General features: G+C 46.8%; 1 protein-coding gene across 7 annotated transcripts in view; it reads left to right on the forward strand.

Moving 5' to 3' along the window:
* Nucleotides 1-25,724, forward strand: part of LOC135914802 (protein 5NUC-like) — a 348,591-nt gene that overhangs the window by 271,332 nt on the left and 51,535 nt on the right. For all 7 annotated transcript variants that reach the window (XM_070538301.1, XM_070538303.1, XM_070538307.1 and 4 more), the window contains one exon: nucleotides 1,944-2,114. In XM_070538301.1, coding sequence (XP_070394402.1) covers nucleotides 1,944-2,114 — 171 coding nt within the window. The remainder of the gene's footprint in view (nucleotides 1-1,943; nucleotides 2,115-25,724) is intronic.

Raw genomic sequence — 25,724 nt, forward strand, 5'->3', positions numbered from 1 at the left:
ATCAGTATTGGACAAATTACGTGAACTTTGAATTGTTAATTTCCATTTGTTCAGTAAACTCGGAAGGCAGAAATGCCGTAAACGTACGCTACGCACGTTTTCGGCACCGCACCGACGTCGAGCTACCAGTAGAGTTTCAACGCTGTACACGGCACGAGTGTTTGCAGCGTCCGGGACTTTCCGGCGCGCGGCCACGCGTGCGATCCTTCCAAAACGTTTCGCGACTAATCCGCTAGGGCAGGGCGCATGCGCCATCACACCAGGAAAGAGGCAGATTGAAAAGAAAGGTGTGGTACTCAACGTCGGTGGAAGAATGTGAGGTAGCGCTGTGTGCCAGCCGGTTGACGTGTCAGTGTAGGTACCTCTTTTCCTAGGAGGGGCCTGCACGATGATCCGCCGCGGCGCCCCTCGTCCGGGCCCCGGCCATGAAAAGAGGGACCTACAGTGGCACGTCAACCGGCTGGCACACAGCGCTACCTCACATTCTTCCACCGACGTTGAGTACCACACCTTTCTTTTCAATTCTACGCCCTCACCGCTGGGTCGTTGTCTCGCCTACCCGCCTTATGCCCTTGCTCCTTTAGAAGAACTTTACCCACTATACTGTGCCGAGGAGAGCATATGCCGCCTTTTCACCTTTTCAAAACGTTGGCTCCTGCTTTGGCCTTGTTTTCGCTTGCTCATTTATAAAACGGAAAGGGTGATATAAGGCCTTCTCGGCATAAAAACCACTGATAAGTCAGTTTCACCTCTTCAGTTTGGTTAACTCACGGGTTTTTATGTGCCACAACCATGATATAATTATGAGGCTTAGCATGGACCTTTTGAAAGCACATAAATCTAAGTTCCATTTCTCCAACTTCGGCCAACGTGGCCACAATTGCGTCCGGGACCTCGAGCTCAGCAGCGCAACGCCATAACCACTCGGCTACCTCTCGGCGTGTGGTCAGTTCCACCTTTTAATTATGTGTCAGTAAACTAAAAAATACTTTTTTGATCCACCTGCACAGAATGAAGTTTCATATTGAACGTGTTGCTTACTTTTTATTGCTTGCATAAACACAAAGTTAGGCGTGCTTTCTAGAGCTGAGCTTCAACAGACGGAAGCTCAGAGAAGAAAGTGGGAGGTCGAGGAACAGACTGAGGCTCAGGATGCAACAACAATAAATAAATGTGTCCAGCAGTATGAAAAGTAAATTTCGGCACGGTTCCTTTCTGATATATATATATATACTACAGGCCCTCCTTGGGCCCATGGAAGAGTGCATACAACAAAATTTACGGAAAGAAAGATGCGAAAAGAAGATGTTGCTTTTTATTAACGAAACTGGACAGAAGTGTTTGTTGCCTTTCAAGGTTTTACTGCATAAAATCAGATATAGTTTCATGGTATGACGCCAAACGAGATAAAGGAAGTAAACTCCAAAAGTATATAAGAGTCGCTGCTTCACGGTTTTAGCTAGACTCGCAATAAGCTTCTCGTCGAACCTTTTGAAGCGTTTGCAAAAATCAACGAGTCCCATTTAAAGCAAAACGCTTGTCAATGGACACTTCAAAAAGTGACAAGCCGATTTTGCCGCTATGCCAATTGCCCAAAACTATAGTTAAGACTTTAGAAATGGTTCTGCTAAAGCACTTTTCTTGCTTTTGTCAATTTTTTTTATCAAATTTAAAGCCAGCGTGCCGAAACAATGCGCTGAATGGCAAGTGATTATTATTTTAATTAGAGCTAGCCAGCATATTTTGGTGCCTGTGCAATGTACAACAGCGAGCTTAGTAGGTACCTTTATAAACAGTCTATTTTGGAGTGGCATTACTTGACGTTGCCTCATAATTCTCCTTTGTCACCGTCTTTTTTAGTTCACCTTCTACACAAAGCAATAATTAACGCGCTGAACTTGACCTATTATTGACCTACAATGGAAGGCCATATCTGCACTCAGGTCGCATCTTGCTGCAACACGTCATCGAAGTGCTGGCATTCAACGATGATGTGAACCACGCTTTCGTGGTCACTATGCCTGGACGAATCCTGCAGGAGCTTTTAGAAGGCTCCATGAAAGAGTACGATGTCACGAAGAGAGCACCTGTCACAGATTTTCTTCAGGTCTCGGGTAAGTAAGGATATACGAAATGGATCATCGAGGTGTTTGCTTAAACATCATCGGTACATAAATTCCTCACAGCGCGTAAGGTGAAGAAGGCAAAAGCAAAAGTCACAGTTTCACACGAAAGGTCAAGCCTTCATTGAGATGGCAAATTAGTAGAGAGTTATACCATGTAAGGATAGTAGCGTTATCGGCCGTATAAGCTTGCGAAAATTGGCTTACTAACTGAATTAACAATCATGGGGTCAGCGCGCAGAGGCAAACATGAACGCATCACCTTCGATGACTGCAGACACTCGCAGTCAAAACACTTGCGGGAGCGAGCGCGGCAGCAGCAGAGAGCGAAGGGACGTTTGCGCGGTCTATCGCTTCAACGCTAGAGCCGCGAGAACACAGCGTGCACAAAGGTACGAGCCATATGGAGATCGCTCTCAAGATACGGCAGGTGCAACCGCGCACCGCTGCGCAAAGTACGCAGTTGCTGGTGGGGTAGAAGCCACTGCACCCCCCCCCCCCCCTTTCTTCGCTGGCTCTCCACTTTCCTCCGCTTTGGGCGGTATTGGGCATCAATCGTCAGTTTCCTTTGCGCCCCGTCTTGAAATACGCAGCTGCTTTCGGAGCCCCATATCGCCCCCTTCCCTCCCTCTCATTCCCCCACGGCATATCACGCGACGAAATACGACGCATTCGCTCTCCGCCTTCCTCCCTGCGATCTGCGATCATCGGCTCCCCTCGCGTGCTTTCATCGCACGTACATCATACGGCACGTCGAGGATGTTACGGCCGTTCGACTTTACATGGGACATCACGGCAACGGCGATGGAAAAAATGCATCTGGAGTGACCAAATAATTGCTATAGGAGTAAAAGCAAAGAAGTCCCATTCGCTTTGGGCAAGCACGCTTTAGCACGTGTCGGAGCCAAGTATGATAAACGGTTATAGATGCTAATAGGAAAAAAAATTCACTGACGATTAGGGTACTCCGTAATTCAAGTTTTAAGCGCAGCTCTTGAGGTGATTCCCGATGTATTGTGGCAAATAATTGCATTCCGAACGACAGGGCCCCCCGGCGGCGACGCGGAGCCTCTGCTGGGGACGCTCATTTAGTAGCAGTGGCAGACGAAGTATTTCCACCGGTTGCGTCGCTCATTGTCAAGAAAGAAAGCGTGAACACGGGAGCGTGTCATGCGCGCGGAGCGCATTATCTAGTGGCGTGGCTCAGTGGGTACGAAGCCCACGGCAATCCTTTTTTTTTTTCCCTAGCGCTCGCCGCATGCCTGGCCACGGCCGTTAGCCTGTTTCACATCATGCGATTTTCGTCGCACCGGAAGCGCAATTTCCATCATTTGCGACTAAAGTCGCGGTCGCAGTGCCGACCCCCTGATTTTTGGCTGCAACAAACCGGTTGGTTGCACAGTCGCACCGTCGCAGCGATCGCTGCGATCTGCCGTTGAAATTGCACGGAGACCTATTTCGCCGGTTTGTTTTGGAAAATGGCATCTCGCTCAACAAGTGTAATGCGCGAAGACGTGGATCGCCGAATTCGGTACGTATACGAAGGGAGAATAAAAACTTGTGCCGCAGAATCAATTCTCCCATTTCTATGCGTTCGTTGACACTCTACGCAGCAAATTAAGTGCATCTTCACGTTTGCTTCGGACACTTTGCGAGTTGCCACGAGACGACATGGCCTTTGGGGTCTATACAATTTGCTTTTGTTGAATAGCATACAAAAATCACCGCGTACAGAACAGCCTAAATAATTTCAACCTCGCCAAGGGCAAATGACAAGACAGCAAAATACCCGAAATTTTAACCTTGTGCTGAACGTGGTACTGTTCCGTTGCATTTTCTTATCGGTTTTCAAGCTTGAATTTCCCGATGCATTTTGGAAGGTTATCTTACCTCACTTACTTACTAAATATGATATAAACTTTTTTAAAACAGGGTTGAAGTACCTCAGACAGGCTGGCCAACGTTTCGATAGGTGGACCTATCTTCGTCAAAGGCGGCCTCGTCATCCTCGGCGTGTTAGTTTTAAAGGGTTAGTGCAGTGACGTCACGTGCGGGTGTTGTCGCTGGCGGCTGGTTTTAAAGAGAGAGATTACAAGAGGGAACAGGCGCTGCCGTCCGACGTCTGTGAGCCTCATTCTCAAGACGAAGGGACAAGAGCGTGAGAGTGGGCACGCGGGGAGGAAAGAAAAGAAATAGAAGCAGAAAAAAGGGGAAAAGAAGGGAAAAAAAAAGCAGGGGGGTGCCAGGGCCGTACCAAGACACAACAAAGGGGGGGGGGTGAAAGAAAAAGAAAGAGAAAAATGAAATCTTTAAGAAATACGGGGGCTGGGGAGCGTGTTGGGGATGCGAAGGGTTAGGAGGTAATCCGGGGGAGTCGTTGGCGGCATGTTTTTGAGGCATTAGAACGGCCGGTCAAGCAATAGGTCGAGTAATTTTGAAATAGTTAAGGTGGCGACGGGGAGTCTGCGGTGCAATGGTGGGTTGACTGAAAGGCAGCGGCATGGTCTTTCAAGGGGCACTGCCCCACGCGCTTAACGTAGGTGTCGTTACGGCGGCATCCAGAAGGCGATGGTTGAGGCGCCGAAGAAGGCATATTGACTTCGGAATGTGTTGTCGAGGGGGTTTCAAAAAAAAGACTAAAAAAGGGGTAAGGGGGAAGGGGGGGGCGAAATCGGTATAGCAAACAGGAGGGCGACGCGTGCAGAAGCGGGCGCGGGCAAGTGTACATGGAAGAAGGGGAGGTCGGGGAAGTCGGGGAAGGGAAGTGTACATGGACGAAGATAGGTCCACCTATCGAAACGTTGGCCAGCCTGTCTGAGGTACTTCAACCCTGTTTTAAAAAAGTTTATACCACAGTGTGCCATTCCATCTGCCAGCCCCTTTCTTGTTTTTGGACTACTAAATATGAGAGAGCAAACGTGTAGGCTATCGTAATGAATTTTCAATGATAGCGTTAACTCTGTGGCTTGAATAAACAGCGTCGTAAATTTGTTTTCGAATAGTTCATGCACGTTAAATTACATCTCTGGAGAATATATTTGCTTGCACAAAAACGAATAAACATTGAACATGTTGCAGGCTTTAAATCCTTACTGCACCTGTATAAACATTTCCTTTGAAAGGTGATTAACTCTACAGTTAGTACATTAAGTTAATTATTCGCTTGCACAGTGACAACGTATCGTCCTGCACCGTCATGTAAAACTCGTGCAACAATGCGAAAAGCAGGCAAAGAGCCCATTATTGTGGAGCTGGAACAGTGGAAGACGACGCATTAAAGAAAAGTAAATCAAAACTGTGCAGTGAAATCGGCTAGTTGCATCCCTTCCTGTGAATCTTTGAATTTTTTACAAAGGTTCTTGCATGTTCACAGCTGATCAAGTGTTCAGAAACATCTATGCCTTCCGTGTTTTTAATAAAATTTTCTAATAAGTTTGTTACCACATATATTACTATGTAAAGCCAGGTAACGATATCCACTGTGATTACCTTTATACCTTTATAAGTATTGAAGCACCATGCTACTTGCAAGAAGTGGCATTTTAATAGAAATTTCTGCATCTCAACTATACGCAATATGCATTTTATGGAATAAACGGCCACAAACAGCCTTCTTGCTCTCCCACACCTATTTATTGCACTTTTTACCTACACGTAGGCAATAAAAAAGACAAATCTGTCTTTTTCTTCAATTTATTCCCCTGCCACTGTGGCTATGGCATTCTGCTGCTAACACAAGGTGAGGGGTTGAGTTGCCAGGCATGTGAGTCACCTTTCGATGGGAGTCGCAAGTAAAAAAAAAGCTCTTGCACTTAGATTTAGTTCATCTTTTATTGAACCGAGAGGCCATTGCATAAGTAGGACATGGATATGCAAAATCTAACAAGCAATACTATCACCAACCGAACGCAAAGCGCACAGTTGTAAAACAATCATTTTTCCTGATGCTTCGAATGCGTAAACATTCATTGCATGAATATGCATTGTTCAACAGCACTACACAAGTAAGCATGACTCGTACCTGAGTAATCTATCAGGTAGCTTATTCTACAGATGTATTCTACAGCACATTTCGAAAGACGGAAAATTCCAGGTAAGCGTTGGAGGTACATTTGGCCGAGCCACGCCAGCTACGCAGGCATACTACAAGAAGTAGTACAGTCTATGGGAAAGCTATATTATACAGCAATCAAGAATGATGCAACAAGCTCTCGACAACACTGCAGACTTTCTTGGCCAGTCTGTCCTCTCGCTTTCTGATAATTCAGCTTACATCGACGTCGGAAAAAAGACTAGAGTCAACAACTACCCCGGATTGCACATTGTGATCCACATAGCTGAACAAATATATGCGCAAGTGAACATCCACAAATCCTCAGCTAGCGTACGGCCATGACGGAAAAGCCAACACGTGGGTGAAACAACTATGCCATGCCTGGACGCAAATTCTACACCTGGTGAAAATAATAATCTCGAAATCATGTAGGCTGGACGAGCGGATACTATGGAAAATCACAGATGCTGTGCTTGTGTCCAGGTATTGTGCGGTATGAATTATCAGCAGCCCACAAAAAAGACAACTTATCGAATACAGGCATCGGGTAACAACAGGCCTTTCCAACATTACCCCGCTTGAAGACCTCTATGAGAAAGAGCAAACGCACAAGCACCTAGACAGCGTAGACTTGCAGCCTGCAGCATAAATTCTTTGCCTGAAGAGCTCAGAACCTGGTCCCAAGATACTATGACAGCTAGCATATGAGTTGCAAAGACGACTACCTCTCCCTTCAAAAACACAACCTCAGGAGCACCTGAACTTGAAACACAACAGGCCCATACCGTGCAATATGGGGGTAAACAATTAAGCCAGGACACTATATGCAACTTCCAAACACACAGAGGCAGTTGCCAATCATGAAGATGCAAGCAAACACCATGCACATATAGTACACTGATGCGGCAATAGCAGTGTAACAGCAGTACGACACTACATAAAATTAAACCCCATACAAGTGAGTACCATCCAGGTCATCCGACACCTAGAAAAGCTGAATTGAAAGCAATCAAAGCAGCACTTGTAGAGGAAATTTGCAGACTAGAACACCCTGCACACCTGCATGGATTCACCAGAAACTGTCTGGGACTGCACATCACACAAGATTGTCATGCTCGAGGCTGCAAGGATACCATCAAATCACGTGGACGCCGGGCCACGCGGGTCTGGAGGGGAACGAAAGGGCAAACGCCCTAGCTCGAGCGCTAATCAATCGAGCGGGGCAAGACCAATCGTCTCATCAATCCCCACCTTTAACCTTCACGCCCCTACCGTCCAATTACTGCGACCTACTCGCGATCCAGCGACTCAAACGCAGGATTTATCCTGCGCCTCACAGAAAGCTCAGCACTGAAGATGCAGTGGCTCTCCGACTTATTCAGACCAACACATTTCCAAACCTACACAGATGCAGTAGAACGCTCCCACATACATATTGCGGCATCTGCCCCTGGTGCGGCGACACACGCCCTATACTCTTCCACATCTCGTGGGGGTGCGGGGGCAAACCTCAACACTGAAAGATGCCTAGCACGTCATTTGAGCGGTGGGAGCTACAGCTGAGCGGCGCTACCCTGGCGGGAACAGAAGCTCTCGTCTAGCAAATACGTCAAGCAGCCATGGCCAGTAGAGTCCTGGAATGAGGACACCACCCACTCGACCTCAAGAGCAACCACCTCGATGGTCCGAATAAAAGTTTGCTCTCTCTCAGGAAAATCAGAAGATTGACACCGACATGCAAGCATATGGACATAAATTAAATTGCCGGATACATAGCCATGTGGATATTCCAGGACACTAGCAGGCTTAGCATGCCGACATAGGAACTGAAAACTGGACGAGTTAGTGTATATTCATTATTAACTAAAGCGTTCTGAACGAAGCGTTCTGTGTGTTCACGTCGTTCTTGTCCATTGTATATCTGTTGCGCTATAGTTAATGAATACATGAGGCTGCACAGGAGACAAACGATACACCCCTCCCCCCCCCCCCACACACACAAGCAGTATCAACAAGATGACACTAGAGACGGATGAGGGCTAACTGACAACCAAGGTTCCTTGAAAAAAGCATGGCGATTTATAAATTTATAAAGACATCTTTGAAGGTTAGATAGAAATTAGTGCTTGATGCAACGAAACATAAATAAAAACGCTACAGAAAGAAAATGCACAAAAATTCCAAGTGCAGGAAGAAAATCATTACTATCGCTAATCATGAATGCCAGCACCTTTCAAGAACCACTGTTCTTATGCCAATAGACAGACTGACAGCTTGCTTATACGAGCACACTCTTCCAGTTTTATGCCATCGGAAAAAAAAACTAGTTTCTTAGGAGGTAGCCGCATGCGCACTTCGTGATCACGTTCTGTTCCTTGGACTTGTATGTTTATTTGTATTTTCTCTCTTTCCTGTTTTGGTTGTGTTTGGTTTTATCAAGCACAAGTTTTTTTCATGCTTTCTTGCTGTACCACTTCCTGGTAACCTTTATAAGTCACTGCATTTTCCCAATATGCATAGAAGTTAGCGCACCCTGCTCTTACTGCTGCACACTGTACATTCTTGCTACATTGCCCAAATAAAAGATTTTATAACATGCACAGAAGCATCATAAGGGCCATTAAAGTGACTTGTTGCAGTCTAAAAAAATAAAGAATGGCGTGGCTGCAAATGGCACCAGAGAACACATAGGAGAAACAAGGAAACCGAGATGATCTAACAACCAAAATTTTAATGTAGACGCCGAGTAAATGCTGGCCGACAAGCTATAAACCAAACATACACAAAAAGAAGAAGCAAAAATTATTTTGGGTTTGCTGACGGGAAATGCAATCTTTTCTAACGGAGGTCATGCTGACAAGATTTTCCGAGCGTTTTACTATCTACAGCTTCATAATTTCTCTAGGCAGCAGGTCTTCACAGAATGCTAGCTTTTTCCTGTACAATGCATGTTCAGATGTCGAGAGTGCATTGTAGAGGAAGATGCTAGTATTCTGTGGAGATCGGCTGCCCAGAAAAATTATGGAAGCTGTAGATGCAAGGACTCTCGGAGAATCTTGTGTCAGCGTGGCCTGTGTTGCACTTCCAGAGATGGATGGGTTTCCTGTTGGGATCTGTATGGAGACACACCTGTTTTTGCTTCTCCATTCTGTGTAACTTACATTTATTACTTGTCAACCAGCCTTTACTAGGCATGTTCAATAAAGTTTAATTTGTTAGTGCGTCTTATGATTGTCTTGGTCTCTAGCAGAAAGGTGTTCCTTTTTCTTACAGGAATGCTGTTCACGCCTAGGCGAAACACTCGTCCTCCGACCACGGAAACCCTACTACAGGGGTATGAGCTATTGTTTAGGGGGTTATGAGCCATTGCACTCGTCTTAGGTGACGGACAGACAAAATTCTCGTTTACTAGGCCTACAAATTCTTATGCATTTAAAACATATACATTTATGTAGTTAATATACCACGGAAGGGACACAGAGGGGGACGAGCTTAAGACAAGATCATAATGACACAATTATCAGCAGCAAAGGTGTGGCGGACCATTGGCTACACCGATAGTGAGGTTGTTTCTCTCTAGCAGCAGAACGCGCATGCAGCACTTTCTCTCAGGCTTTGCAATAGGTTCAAAATTCATCATCATCATCATCATCATCATCATCATCAGCCTGGTTGCACCCACTGCAGGGCAAAGGCCTCTCCCATGCTTCTCCAACAACCCCGGTCATGTACTAATTGTGGCCATGCCGTGCCTGCAAACTTCTTAATCTCATCCGCCCACCTAACTTTCTGCCGCCCCCTGCTACGCTTCCCTTGCCTTGGGATCCAGTCCGTAACCCTTAATGACCATCGGTTATCTTCCCTCCTCATTACATGTCCTGCCCATGCCCATTTCTTTTTCTTGATTTCAACTAAGATGTCATTAACTCGCGTTTGTTCCCTCACCCAATCTGCTCTTTTCTTATCCCTTAACGTTACACCTATCATTCTTCTTTCCATAGCTCGTTGTGTCGTCCTCAATTTGAGTAGAACCCTTTTCGTAAGCCTCCAGGTTTCTGCCCCGTAGGTGAGTACTGGTAAGACACAGCTATTATATACTTTTCTCTTGAGGGATAATGGCAACCTGCTGTTCATGATTTGGGAATGCCTGCCAAACGCACCCCAGCCCATCCTTATTCTTCTGATTATTTCCGTCTCATGATCCGGATCCGCCGTCACTACCTGCCCTAAGTAGATGTATTCCCTTACGACTTCCAGTGCGTCGCTGCCTATAGTAAATTGCTGTTCTCTCCCGAGACTGTTAAGCATTACTTAACTTTTCTGCAGATTAATTTTTAGACCCACTCTTCTGCTTTGCCTCTCCAGGTCAGTGAGCATGCATTGCAATTGGTCCCCTGAGTTACTAAGCAAGGCAATATCATCAGCGAATCGCAAGTTACTAAGGTATTCTCCATTAACTTTTATCCCCAATTCTTCCCAATCCAGGTCTCTGAATACCTCCTGTAAACATGCTGTGAATAGCATTGGAGATATCGTATCTCCCTGCCTGACGCCTTTCTTTATTGGGATTTTGTTGCTTCCTTTATGGAGGACTACGGTGGCTGTGGAGCCGCTATAGATATCTTCCAGTATTTTTACATATGGCTCATCTACACTCTGATTCCTTAATGCCTCCATGACTGCTGAGGTTTCGACTGAATCAAACGCTTTCTCGTAATCAATGAAAGCTATATATAAGGGTTGGTTATATTCTGCACATTTCTCTAAATTCAAAATTATGTCTCGTTATTTCAATAAATGAAGTGTTCAGCCCCGGTGTGTCCCTTGGTAACTATAGTGCGTAACCGACTCATAGAAACTAGGATTAATGCATTAAAAAAGCACAAATTCTCAACATAATTCAGAAAGACTTCGATGGACTCGCTGGATTAGCGCAACGAACCACTCATTGCACTCTCCGTGATGGTGATAGTGTGAAGCGCAATGTGTGGCATTTCAAATAAACAACCAAGCCAAACGTGTGCGTAACCTCATAAAGAAACATGGACATAACCAACAATTCAAAAAGGCTTTAATAAAGTTTCGGAACTAACCCAGTGTTTTAAACAACGGGGCCGCATATTTCAGCTTCACTGGTTTACCATCTGTACAGGGTGCATGAGCGGTAATATTTTCTGTTATGGTTTCTTAAGTGTTGTGTAATGTTGTGTCAGTAAAACATGTTGTTGGGATAGCTGGTGCGTTGTATTGGTGCTGCTTTTCTTGTTGGAGGGTTTTTCCTAATGTTGTGCTCTTATTCCTTTTGTAACTACTTTTTATTACCCCTCACCTAATATTCCTACTTCGCAGCTTGCGAGGTGTATAAATAAATAAGTAAATAAGCACGTCATTCATTCATATGCGTAAATCTCGCATCATCCCTTCCTCAACAAACGTCACTGTGTCGATGTCTCGCAGCGTGCATCTACATTAACTGCCGTTGGCATTTTGGTATAGTATGGGAACAGTGTACTGCATAAACATTACATGACATTAAGGTTGTGACCTATTTCCAGAAAACAGGCTAACCGTGAGCGGTTGGCCAAGTGACACAGGACAACCAAGGGGACGAGAAGCGTCTCTTTTGGAATTCTATGATACCACGTACATGTTTCCACAAAAGTTACGGTAACTGCTCAACAAATTTGATGCACCCGCATTTTCGCCTGTAAAGATATTCAGCGAGGACTCCCATATATATATATATATTCACAGCACACCCGATGGACGAACAAGGGTAGCGCTGAGGTTGAATTTCACCACACAATTTTCATTGCACGTTCAGTAATCACACAGATAATTTGCGGCTTCGTTCAGGGGCAGAGGTGGGCTTTGGGGTTGCTGCTTGTTGTTGCGTTTGGTGCAAGAATATGGCTAGGAGTAAGCACCGCATATGCGCAACCACGAGCCATATGCGCGCATCACTTCTCCAGAAGCTGACGCTGATCATGGGTAGGGCGAGGATCTTGTAGGGCTGACACGATCGCTTCGTGGCAGCCGAATTTCAAATACTGCATATGGGGTTAGTGTACCTACATGAACTTGTTGATAGGTCATCTTGTAGATGGTTGTAGCGCAAGCAGAACGAAACGGTCATAGGTGGCAGATGAGACAACACACAGCACGGAACCACAGCTGCGAACAGCTGTTTACCTGCGCCGTGTCGCACTGAACTTAGGAAACCGCCATTGCGCACTCCAAAACAAATCTTGACTTCAACACGTTTTTAAAATACAAAACACGCATATCATTTGCTCCTAATAAAGAAAAGTAGAAATTTTAAGGCAAACGTTTTATGCATTACAATAAAACAATAATGCAGCGTGTGGCACGAAATCTGGCAGTAAGTAACCATGGGCGTCGCACCAGTCGCATTGTTGAAATCGCAATCATGTGAAGTGGGCCCTCTAAATATCGCATTGCGACCCGTGCGACTGCGCCGATTTTCGTCGTTCCAGTCGCAGCATGTGAAACAACCTGTTGGGAATGTCTCGAGCGGCACTCCGCTTTCTTCCACACCCTTTTGCCGCACTCCTCGTCTGCTTTCCTCCTCGCGCTTTCTTCGCTCTTGTCGACAGTGATCGCCAGCTGCGTTTTGCGTTCGCTTTTCATCCTTCGCTGCCCTCCTTAAAAGGGATACCGACGCTCAACGCAGGAACGGCCGCCTATGAACTACGCTCTAAAACGCCTCGCGTAAAATTGCGCTATCCAAAAGAGCTGTCATCAGTGAGTTCTCACTTTGTCACACAGCCATTCAAGTAAACGAATTGCATTGGCAGATGACACAAGCCTCCTGAATCTTGAGATGTTAAAATTATTATTGTCTAGGTAGCTTTTATAGTTATTCGCATTCCTCGGATACTTCAGGCAGTTTTCGGTTTGAAGTTGTCCAACCTCTTCCACTGGGCTCTTCAATTTATGCCAGAGCACTCCACAGGTGCATTTCCGACCGATGAAAAATGGAATGTCCACAGTTCTAGCTGACAATGAATAAAATTTTTTTTTCTGCATCAAACAGACGCCTATGCAATCGCTCTGGAATTCATTCGAAGTAAGATATGCTGAACCTCATTCTACAGAACCAGCGCGCCCAGATTGGCTGCCGTTGGGAGGCCGCGTTCGGTGAAGCTTTCTTTGTGGCGTCCGAAGCTCATGATGGTGGCGGGTATTCATAATCCTGCACCATACACACTGCAGTTGCTGTGGTCTGTGCTCGTGCAGTGGCGCAAATGTTTATAAGTGCAAATACACATTAGCCTACTTGCCCACTGCAGGTTGGAAATAAAGGTGTCTTGAGCAATACCCTTTGTCGATGAGTTTCGTAGATGCTGATCGCATGAACGTCGATTTAATTTGAGAGATGAGCTATTACGGAATTTTGTTTTCACCTATACACCATTACATTTTTTAGTTAAAGAATCGATACCAACAGAAAGATTTGAAAAATTGGTACGTTTGGGGCGCCAGCCACCTGCTCGGTCTCGACTAATATCGCCTCCTGAACTCTTATGTCCGATGGCGTCCATTAACTTGTGCAATTAAATGCCACAGCTCACGCTCCACTTTGTTCGTTTTCTTGTGTTGCCGTTAATTACTCCTTTCTTACGTCTTTAAGCAGCGCATGTGGCCATAATATTTCACCAACTATCCCCATCACAGCCACACTAGTTCGAAACTTGCACGTTTGAAACATCGGCCAAACACGAGAAGGGGCGTGCCGTAAGATCAAGCCAATTAAGGAGACTTTTCTTTCTCCGGGACACAGTGACTGTAGAGAATCATTTAGCATGCTGCACACTTAAGTACAGCTACCAGCGGCCACTTGTAAGAACATTGTTTCTGTAAGTTTAGTGCATAATGATGTACCTCTGCATATTGCGAGGCCTGTCCCCGAGCGACTCGACACCGACTTTCCCTCGGGTTGGCTTGGGTGCCATATTCGGCCCGCCGCGCATTTGAAGCCTTGTGATCTTCTCTTTTTTTCCTATTGCGGAGGCTGACGAAGCATAAACTGTATCGCGTCATGAATTATACGGTAAATAATTGGCCGCAAGTATTCCAAAGGTATCCATGGCCATTTTACGAGAGTCTCTGCGCAGGTAAAGAGAATACACGGCACGTAATTTAGCGAAGACAGCTGGGGCCTTTCTACATTTGAGCCATAGCTACTCTACAAATAAACAGTGTTCCCAATATGCGGAGTTATAAATTTATAAATTACAAGAAAATTGAAATTGGCATTGCTTCTCCAGACAAAGTGGGGATGAAAAACGAAATATTGCTGTCTCAAAGGTGGCCTTGATATACGCACACCATAGTGGAATGCAGAAGTGCAGTTTAACGGGAAGACTAAGAACACGCAAACAGTGTTGCTTTGCTGAAGATCGGTGCATCATAGAAGTTGCACAACAGGAGCTGTGCAAAGTGCGTCAGCTTTAACATCGCTCATGCCTTTGTGATGTTCATTGTTCATCTCATACATTTGCAACTTTAACCACTACCGAAAGAGCTGACCTTGAAGACTGTTCACGTTCTTCAGCAACTGTAGCGCAGGGTGATCCCTTACAGCAGTGAACGGCTTCCTATGAAGATAATAATGCCGCCTTTGAATCGCATCTACGATGGCAAAGCATTCCTCTGCGAGAATGCATCGTCAATTCATGCATGAAGAGGTCGCCCGACAGCTCTCCACTTTATTGAGCACACCTGAGCCAGCACAGGCATCCCATCTGGCCCAAGTCATTCGACAAGTGATATAGGAAGAGATCACTGACGTTTTGCCTTTTGCTCGTCCGCCACCTCTGGAGCCTGCGCCCTTGACGTACGCGCAAGTCACCGCTGCCGGGTCGCCCAGCCATCGAAGCTACTATTACTCATCGGCAGCTGTTTGGCCACCAGCAGTTCCGTTACGCGGACCGACCTCCAAGATTTTGAACCCCCGGCGGACATCGGACAAACGTCCTATATGTTTTCCTTGCGGTTATGCAGGACATGTGGCATGCTCCTGTCGCCATCGCCGTTCGTTTCAAATTGGTGACCATGCGACCGTCTGTGTACGATCCTAGCCGTTTGAACAACATAGCGTGACTACAACAACCTTCTTTGCCCGAACACCTGCCCTCGGCTAGCCACAGGTGCCCATAACCCCGACGTCCCTTTCCGTCATCTATGCGCCACCGACCTTGCCCTTCTGACAGAAAACTACATGCCGTAGTTCCAGGGACATGAACTGCGTCGTCGTCGAAAAACTCATGTCCTCGAATTTCTCCGGCAAACCTCATCGAAGTTCTTGTAGGTGGCTTTTGTATCCATGGGCTTGTGGACATTGGTGCTGCCGTTGTAGTGATAGATATAAAACTTTGCCGCTTGCTTAGTAAGGTTACCACGACGTATAAGGGATTGTCCCTCCGTAGAGCCAGCGCACACCATATTAAGCCGTCAGCCACCTGCCGTCGCCTGCCCGCGTCGTCATTTAAGATGATCTGCTTCCGATTAAGTTTCTTGTGCTACTGGCATGTTCGCATGATATTATTGCGAGGCAGACAGAAGCACGGATGCTGTTTATGCAAGGCAAGTGCTGAAGGAATCAGCTGACACTAGAACGTGGCGGCTGAAGCAACCCAGCAACAAGTTTTCGTCGTTGTCTCTTGCCTGCCCGTCCTGTTCTGCATCGCGAAACTACGCCGGCGGGGTTGGAGCCCCAAGCCGGCGCAAGCGATTATGGCGAGGCAAAGGCATGGACGTAGGGCTTTAAAGGGGAGACATGAATAACATCAGTTCTTGGCTTTACGGATGACGGGCCTGACTTTTCGAGAGCAATCTCGTACGTCACATTCGAAACCTGTGGCAGGATTTGGTAGGGACGTGAATATCGCAAAAGAAGTTTTTCTTATAGGCCCCCACAAAGAGATGGCGATTACAGGTGCCCCAGGGAGGCAAATAAATACTGCATGTCCCTATGTGAGCATCGTAAGAGGGTTTCTGGGAAGCCTGAGAATCAGTGAGGCGAGCTCGGGCAATCTTACGGGCCTGTACTGCCATAGTAGTCACGTCACGGGTACAAGCCGTGTGCGACTGTGTGACAGTTTCCAGGTGCAAACCGGGATCAGAGACAAACAGTAGATAAAACGGTGAGTAACCTGTAGCGTCATGGCGGGACGAATTGTACGAGAAGGTGATACATGGCAGAGCGACGTTTTATTCCTGGTGGTCTGGAGGAACGTACAGAGCTAGCATGTCGGTAAGCATTGTGTTCACTCGCTCTTTGAGACCGCAAGTCTGTGGATAGTAAGCAGTGGCTATTTGATGCTCAATAGAGCATAGGCGGAGTATATCATCAATGACCTTCGACGACAATAGCGTCCGCGATCCGCGAGGAGCGGACGTGGAGCACCGTGATGCACGATGACGTTGCGTAGGGTGAAATCCGCGACTTCAGTGACACAACTAGTAGGCAGAAGAGCTCCCTTAATGGCGAAGCGCGTGGCGTAATCGCTTGTAACCGCAATCAATTTGTTGCCTTTGGGTTAGAAAGGGAAATGGCCAAGTAGGTAGAGGGCCACGCGAAACAAAGGCTCAGTGGGAATATCGCTGAACTGTAAAAGCCCAGCTGGAGCCACGGGAGTAGGCTTCCGGCGTTGGTGCAGGTTGCAATCAGTCACATACCGGCGCACACAACGGTAGAGGTTGGGTCAGAAGAAACGGCGCCGGACTCAGTAAAAGGTGCGAGTAACACCGATATGTCTAGCGGTAGGCGCGTCGTGGAGTTGAAGAAGGGTGTGCTGAAGGTGCCGCAGCACGGAAAGCAGTATGTCAGCACCATCAGGGCCAAACTTCCTTTCGTACAGGACTGTCGGAAATAAAGAAGAGACGAAGGAAAGAATCAGGAGTTGGCGAGCTTAACCGATCCATGATGCTTCACAGAACGAGACCACGGCGCCGTTCAATGCCAATGTTGAGGAAGCCTGAGATGGACATAACGCTGGTGTCGGATTCCAAATCTGTGGCTTCCGGTGGGTAAACAGGGTGGCGGAACACGCAGTCAGCGTCATGATGTAAACGGCCGAATTTGTACACTACACAGAAAGTGTACTCTTGCAAGCAGAATGCCAAATGCCCAAGACGCCCTGCAGGGTCCTTCAACAAGGAGAGCCAGCAGAGCGCGTGGTGGCTGGTAATTACGCGGAAATGGCGACCAAATAGGTATGGGCGAAACTTCGCTATCGCGCAAACCTGGGCTAGGCACTCTCGTTCCGTGATAGAATAGTTGCAGTCGGACAGAAGACAGCTTGCGTAAGCGATAACGCGCTCTTGATGATGCTGAATCTGGGCAAGAACAACGCCGATGCCGTGACCACTAGCATTTGTACGCATTTCAGTGGATGATGAAGGGCCAAAGTGGGGTAAAATTGGGGGGCTCGTCAAGAGTCTGCTAATTGCTGTGAAGGCATGCCGCTGTCCCCACACAAAAGCGACGTCTTTCTTTAAAAGCTCGGTCAGAAGGCGAGCGACGTCAGCAAAGTTTTGAACAAAGCCACGAAAATGCGAGCATAAATCAATTAAGCTCCGAGCGTCCTTAACTGAGCACGGCACAGCAAAGTCTTGCATGGCTCGAACTTTTTCGGGGTCAGGTTGAATAGGGGTTTACAAGGTACCCGTGAACGGTTGTTTCACGACGACCAACGTGGCACTGACGAGTTGAGCTGAAGTTTCGCAGCGCGAAATACAGCGAGGACAATCACGAGACGTTCAATGTGGGTTTCAAAGGTTCAAGCAAAAACGGTTACGTCATTAAGAAACCAGAAAGAGGTGGTTCACTTCATGCCTCGGAGAAGGGTGCCCGTCATTTTCTCGAACGTCGCTTGGCCATTACAAAGCCCGAAGCGCATGACTCCGAATTAAAAAAGTCCATCAGGCCTAAAAAAGGCTGTTTTCTCACGATCCTTCATCATAAGCCGTGATCTGCCAATAGCCTGAGCGGAATTCAGCCAATGAAAATTATGTCGCTCCATGTAGACACAAAAGTGCATCATGAATACTTGGCAATGAATGCACTTCCTTTTTGGTGATCTTGTTCAGATGGCGATAATCAACACAAAATCTCCAGTTGCTGTCCTTCTTCACCAGGTCAACTAGTGCGGCCCACGGGCTAACGGAAGGCTCGATAATGCTCTTCTTCAGCAAGTCCGCGACTTCGCTTTGAATGATGCTGCACAATACAGCAGACACACGGTAGTGGCGGCGACGGACGGGACTAGCATCGCCAGTGTAAATCCGGTGAGTGACTAGGCCAGTCTGGCCGAGCGGGCGACCATCGAAATAAAAGATATCGCGATAAGTAAATAGAATGCGCCTAGGGTCTTCAGTTTGACTTGGAGAGATGTCGGTAGCAGTCATTTTATCGGCGTCTTTGTGGTAAGACGAAGCCGAACGCTAACATGCTATGATAGGGCTGACAGAGGCCGAAATAGTGGGTTTGAGCGTAGATATCTGGTACTCGTGCACAGGCGTCAGGCTGGCCACTGTCATGTTGCCGGGAAGAACATGTGCAGCAGGCCCAAAGTTGAGAACGGGAACCCAAGTAGAATTATCGACAATCGTAACAACGGTACTAGAGAGCGCAACGCCATGCTGTAAATTAACGTCGACAAGCGGAGGGACGATGTAGTCGCCAACAGGAACCTGTGGTCGAGCGTTAAAAGGTACAGTGGTAGCGGCTTCAGGTGGCAACCGGGCGAATTCGGCAGAACACAGAGAAAGATCATGATTATATTGTGCTTAGTGGCGAGCATAAGGAACAAGACGCGGGCGCACATGGCGCCACGAACCTCCGCGTATTGTTTCTTATGTTTGTCAGTGTAACACGAATTGCAGCATAATCAAGAACGTCCACCAACTAGCCGCATTCATTGCTTTGCAGGGATGGATGATGTGCATCAGAAACAAAGTAGCTCTCAGAAGGAAGGTAGCCTGTAGCGCAGTCTGTTAGGGCAGAATGGGTTGCAAGCCCAGCATCAAAATCAGGTCATGCGGAAACCGCTCGATAACAGTAAATAAGACGGTGGTTTGAGGACGGGCAATCGTTACTCGTGCTGCACACATGCCGATAAGTGGCGGCGTACTGCCGTCGGCAACGCGTACTGTGCAATGTAAGGCAGGCGTGAGGATGTTTCTGACTCTTGCGCGAAGGCCGGCACTCATTACAGATTTCTGTGCACCGGTGTCGACAAGGGACTTGACCACGACTCCACTCGCCTCAACGTCTAGTATACTTCCAAGGCTTGGCAATGTGATCAGATGATTAATTACTTAATTAATTAATTAATTAATTTATTTATTTATTGAACATACCTTACAGGCCCCTTGACCGGGCATTGAGTAAGGGGAGTAATACAAAGTACAAAGCAACATGCCAGTGTACAACGTACGGCTAAAATTTGCAATTCAACACAAAGGAGAAGAATCGATGATAATGTGGTATGTTGGCAAATACAAGATTGGGCGGGAAAAAAAGATAACACGAAGAGAAAAAAATATATTGGCTAGCATTCTACGTGTGGCCAAACTGCACACAAAAACAATAAAGTATACCGATTACAGTGACAACAGTAAGAAGAAAAGAACCTACAACCAAAGGTAGACTGACAAATATGCGCAATCTAGGCGCATGAACAGTTGGCAGGGTTTAAAAGACGCACAATGGTAGGGCATGATAAAAACGCAGGAAGTAATAGCGTGGATAATGAAAAAATTTATCAATATAAGAAATGCCATCGGGCACAAAGTGGGATACTGAAAAAAAAAAACACGTGCAGTAGTACAAGAAATGACGGATGTCTTTGGTCTTAAAGCTGTCAAAATAACAAAAAAATAAATACATGGGTGGTGTACAGAACATGGTACCGGAAGTAAAACAAAATTGGAAGAACTAGTGGCAATTTTTATTGCGAAAAGAAAGAGTGCAGGAGTTGACGGAAATTATCGTGGTCTGGTTCGGATGCGATGTTGTCTGGAAGACCATTCCCCAAACGTATGGCGCGAGGAAGAGCAGATGAGTTGAAAACGTGAGTTGACCCATATAATCGCGGGAAACTTAAGTGATTATGCAACCGACGCGATGTGATCGAAGGAGCATCAAGGTGGAGTGGGAATGGTCTGTTGCTGTATGCGTATTTGTGAAAAAGGCATAAAAGGGCAATGTCGCGACGAGCACTAAGGGGTTCAAGTGAAAGATTCAGATTTGCGTTATGCTGTTATGGTTTTCATAACTACGTGAATTGAATCGGGCGGCCCTATTCTGAACCGCTTCAAGCATGTTGATTAAATAATTTTGGTAGGGGGACTAGATAGATTCGGCGAATCTAAGCTGTGGACGAAGGTCTGCTAAGTTAGATGGCGAACGTGAGTGGTAGAGTTATGTAAATTTCGACGTAAATATTCAAAAGGTTTTGAAGCTTTTGCGCATGTGGTGGTAATATGGTGGAGTCAAATCGTTGATCCCGCGTCACCTCCGGGAGCTGTACTGACTAATTTTCCTGTGGCAGGAACGCGGGGTAAGAAGAGTGGAGGGCGCATGGCGAACGAGACCAACGACTTTGGGCCGATGGTGACTGGCTGGTTCAGAAGGTCGCAGATACGTTGACGGTATTCGTATATGAAGGATGCACAGATAAACGTGGAGCACCTTGATCTGGACGGATAGATGGAAAGCTCTACCGAGGGGGCCATGACCAATGACTGCAGCGATGACGAGCGGTATGGCCATCACACGAGCAATTGAAACAAATCGGCCTATCGTACGGTGAACTCCAGTCAGCCGGGTTACGAAGGTGAGTTAAAACCGATGAATACGGGGAAGCAGTTTTGGGTAGTCCTGACTGAGAGCGGCATCACAAATGGGGCAGAGAGACGGAAGGCCTAAATTTGCCATCTCTTGTCTAACAATGGCCTGTATGAGCAAGACAGAGCATGCGTTGTCTGGGCGATGCTGAGGAAGAACGGTAGGAGACGTTGGTTCGAGCTCGCGAAGAATTACCCGCGTGAAAATTTCTTGTCCAGACAGCGGAGGTCCACGTGGCTGATCCTCACATGAAGACGTCGAAGCTGTACTTGGTAGCCTGTTGAACTGCTGCGTAATGCTGCGACTCTTGATCAGTTTGAAATTGTGACACCCTTTCATGATCGCTTCCACCGAGTCGTAGTTCTAGCCGTTAAGCATGTTGAATGCGTCATCTGCTATGCCCTTCAGGATGGGGCCAATCTTACCGGTCTCGTTCATGTCTTTGTGAACATTACGACAGAGCGCGAGGACATCTTGAATGTATGCCACATAATATTCTTTCGGCATTTGAGCAAGGGTCGATAACTCCTTCTTCGCTGCCACATGACGGCCAAAGGGCTTTCCAAAGAGTACTGGAAGCTTCTGCTTGCAGACGTCCCGACTGCTTACGTCCTGGGTCTCCACCATGCTAGCGCTGTCTCGGATGTAGAATATCACATTCGCTAGCATTAGCGTTGGGTTCAACTTGTTATTTTTGATTACACGCTCATACCAAGAAATCCAGTTTTCAACGTCCGTACCACCGATGCCATTGAAGGGCCCCGAGTCTCGCACCTGGGACACACGAAGATGGTCAGAGTCTGCGGCACCGCAGGTGGGTGGTCGGTCATTGTGGCACTTAACTTTGGCTGTCGATGATCGTGTCAGGTCTCATACGGCGACCGCTGTAGTGCTCCATGTTGTTACCACGCACGTCCACCAGAAATGTTTCGAGGCGGAGAAAATCACGAACGTTGTTTATGCAAGGCTAATGCTGACGGCACCAGCTGACACTAGAACATGGCGGCTGAAGCTCCCCAGCAACAACTCTACTTCGTCATCGTCTCTTGCCGGCAAGTCCTGTTCTGCATCGCGATAATAAAATCTTCGGTTGGGATTTTCTCTCGCGCCATCATGCTGTTATTAACTTTGCTCGTGCCGACGTGGCGTTCTCTGCACCGTGTCCCTCACCGTCTGAACAGCTACCTTGGCAACGTTGTTTGTCGCAGATGGTAGGAACATACCACCTGAAATACAGCCCTTGCGCCTGTGTCCTGTGCCGGTGTCAGTGATTCCATAGTTCTACTTACACCCTCCGAGACCGTACAGCGCCGCTGCAATCTAGCATACCCATTTACCGCTCTCGACATGCCCAACGGCGCTAAACCTCTGTTTGTTACGAATCTGCTGCCAGTTCCCTCAACCTTACTCCGTGGAAAGTGTACAGGCCCAGTTCAGCCATCCGACGTATGCTCCATCTTCAGCCTTGACAACGCGGGCAATTTCCAACTTACCCCGTACTCAGATATGCAACTTAAGTTGAAGCCCAAGCTTGACTTGATCCAAATGACGCCTATCGTGAACGGTCCAAAGGAAACGCAGTGAGCGCCTTCGGCCACGTTAACGCCAGGCGTCATTTAAATAAAGTAAAGCATGGGCTTCAGCATTAGTTCCATTTCTGCGTATGAGGGTTATTTCCCTGGCACCTCCTACTGGTACGCCTGATCGCCCACTTTTATATTTGGCTCCGCCATCAATGCTCTACTTGCAGAGCGCACTGGGAGAAACTTCTTGCTCTTGTACACTGGTTTCGTGGCTCGTTTGGTTGTCAAAAGGCGTCACTAGGCCGAATGCACACTGTCCTCCATGCGACTGACACCGGCTGCCAAGCGCCTCTGCGACAGCGCCCTTACCATGTGTCTCCTGCTTTGTGCCCTGTGATCTCCGACAAATCGACGACCTGCTTCAGCACAGTGTCATTCAGCCGTCCTGCAGTCCGTTGTCGTCGCCTGTTGTTCTTGTCAAGAAAGAAAAAGACGGCTCGATCCTCTTCTGCCTCGATCATCGCCGAATAGACAAAATTACGGACAAAGATGGGTATCCTCTGCCACGCATCGATGATGCGCTTGACTGCTTGCAAGGAGCTGAATTCTTTTCATCGCTCGACTTAAGGTCCGTTTATTGGTAGCTCCTTATGGCACCATGCGATCGCTCGAAAACTGTCTTCGTAACACGCGACAGGCTGGACGAATTCAATGTTATGCCTTTCGGCCTATGTAATACCCAAGTAGCATTCGAAAACATGATGGACAGCGTGGGTTTAAATGGAATACATGCCTGTGCTACCTGAATGAGGTCGTCATTTCCTGCCATGATTTCGGCAGTAACCTCCGTTGTATTTAGGAAATATTGAGCTGTTTGACCTGCGCAGGACATCAGCTTAAGATAAAGAAGTGCCGGTTCGGATCTCACAAGGTCACCATACCGGGCCACGTAGCTTCGAAAGACGTTGTCCTTCCCAATCCGAAGAAACTTTGTGCTGCTGCCGAATTCGCGAAACCTACCCCCGTGAAAGCTCTTTGCAGCTGCCTTGGTGTGTGCTTATACTTTCGCCCTTTATGAAGAACTTCGCTTCCTTAACAGTACCACCGATGAAGCTGCTCACCGGTCTTGGCTGTCTGCTTAGTCACCGGCGTGTGCGATGAGGCTTTCGCAACATTATGCCGTCTACTGAATTCACCACCCATTCTACATCAGTAGGGCTCTATCGCTCCAACCGAGGTACACATGGATGACAGAAGGATCGGCCTTGGCACTGCACTTCCCCAACGAAAGCCGGGCTTCAATGAGTACGTAGTTGCATACTCGAGTTGTGCTCCCACTAAGGCAGAGTGCAAGTACTCCGTTAAGAATATTATGTTTGGAAATTGTTTGGGTGTGGTGCAAACTTTGCCTATACTTGTACGGAAATTCGTTTGGTGTCGTCACCTATCGCCATTCACTCTGGTGGGCGGCTTCATTAAAGGATCTGTCGAGTTGACTTGGACGCTCACGAGCCAAACACGGCGACTTCATTAAAGAATTTTTTATTCGCGTTATTTACTGTTCACGACAGAAACACGCCGACGCCCACGCACTTTCCCGCTCGCCTGTGCCTTCTGACGTTGTACCTGTTCCTTTCCGCAACTTCCTCCGCTAACATCATCATCACTGACAGTGCAAGGTTCATTGGATAAAGCCGCGGTTCGACGTTCTCCCTGCGCCTTCGGCGACATCATCACCACGACTACCTCGCGCCCTTCGCCGTCAAGTACACACTTAACATTTTACCACCCTTAAGGGTGTAAATCAGTTTGCAGCCAGACGAACACCCTAAGGGTGCTGTTGTCTACACCATACAGTTGGGGTGCAATTATAGCACCCTAGAGGAAGGGTGTCCAGCCAAATAAATTTAGGGTGTGAGGGTGCAAGTCCATATTAGCACCCATCTATGTGGGTGTTGGAAGGGTGTACACCCTTTTTTTCTAGTGTGTATGGAAGGCAGGTTTGGCAGTACACATCTTCAATTACTACTATGTACAGCGATCCACACGTAACTCTCGTGTGTGCCAGAAGGTCCAAGTTCGGCTACGAAACGCACCGTCGAACAGCCAGCCTTGAAGTTTCGATGGGCATACACAGCACCTGTACGTGTGGGTCACATTACATATTAGTAATTCATGGTGTATATTGCAAAACTTGTCTTCGCTGCACAAATACAACCTAGAAAATGAGACTTTTGAGCATGTATATCAACACCAACGGTTATCATGATTTCCAGATCCACATAACATGCAACACAGACTGGCACGATATATGCTGCATTTTCAAGAAAAATGTAAATATATTTATTGCATGCTGCAATACAGAGTACAAGATATACATAAATCACATGAAATATAAACATGCGCAATCACCAAACACATCGGTAAGTACAAGAACATGTACATTTCCCACAAAGGTATCTAAAATATATGTATTGATCAAATCTGTTATTAGAGAAGAAACTATGTACAGCGGTACTGAAAGAGCCTGAGTTGACCTCGCAGTGTTTTGGGCCACATAAAGGAATAATTTTTAGTATTAGGATCAATGAACGAAAATTCAAGTTTTGATGCCTTGAAAAAAAAAGGGATGTTGCAAAGGTGAATTAGGGAAGTAATTGAAATGCAGAGAAAACGTACAAGACACTTGTTATTTTGTGCACTGATGTAATCGCAAAGCATTATGAACAGTTTGGAAAGTCGGCGTAAACATAACTGGCCAATACTTTCCAAACATAGACGTGCTTTAAGTGAGGTTTAAGCCAGGAGCATTATTGCTAATTTTCTCTTTCCAACAAGATTACTTGAGCACAAAAATATGTTGAATTTTTTAGTGCCTACATAGTTTGTCCCCTTTTCTGACCCGAGAGTTCTCTGGGCTAAAGGTGCTGTGTAGCAGATTTTCTAACTACAATTCCAGTTTCTATGAATTTTTGTGTTGTAACGCGAAGGCACTGATACATACACAATATGTAGTTTGAAAATAGGTTCTTTTCTTACTACAAAGCAAGAGTGAATATTCCACATTTACTATTTTGTGGGTGCAAAGTGCAGTAGGAGGCCTGATAAAAGCAAACCACTGTTGATTAAACGACTTTGCTGAGCAC

The sequence above is a fragment of the Dermacentor albipictus genome, chromosome 5, assembly GCF_038994185.2.
Source record: "Dermacentor albipictus isolate Rhodes 1998 colony chromosome 5, USDA_Dalb.pri_finalv2, whole genome shotgun sequence".
NCBI classification, from domain to species: domain Eukaryota; kingdom Metazoa; phylum Arthropoda; class Arachnida; order Ixodida; family Ixodidae; genus Dermacentor; species Dermacentor albipictus.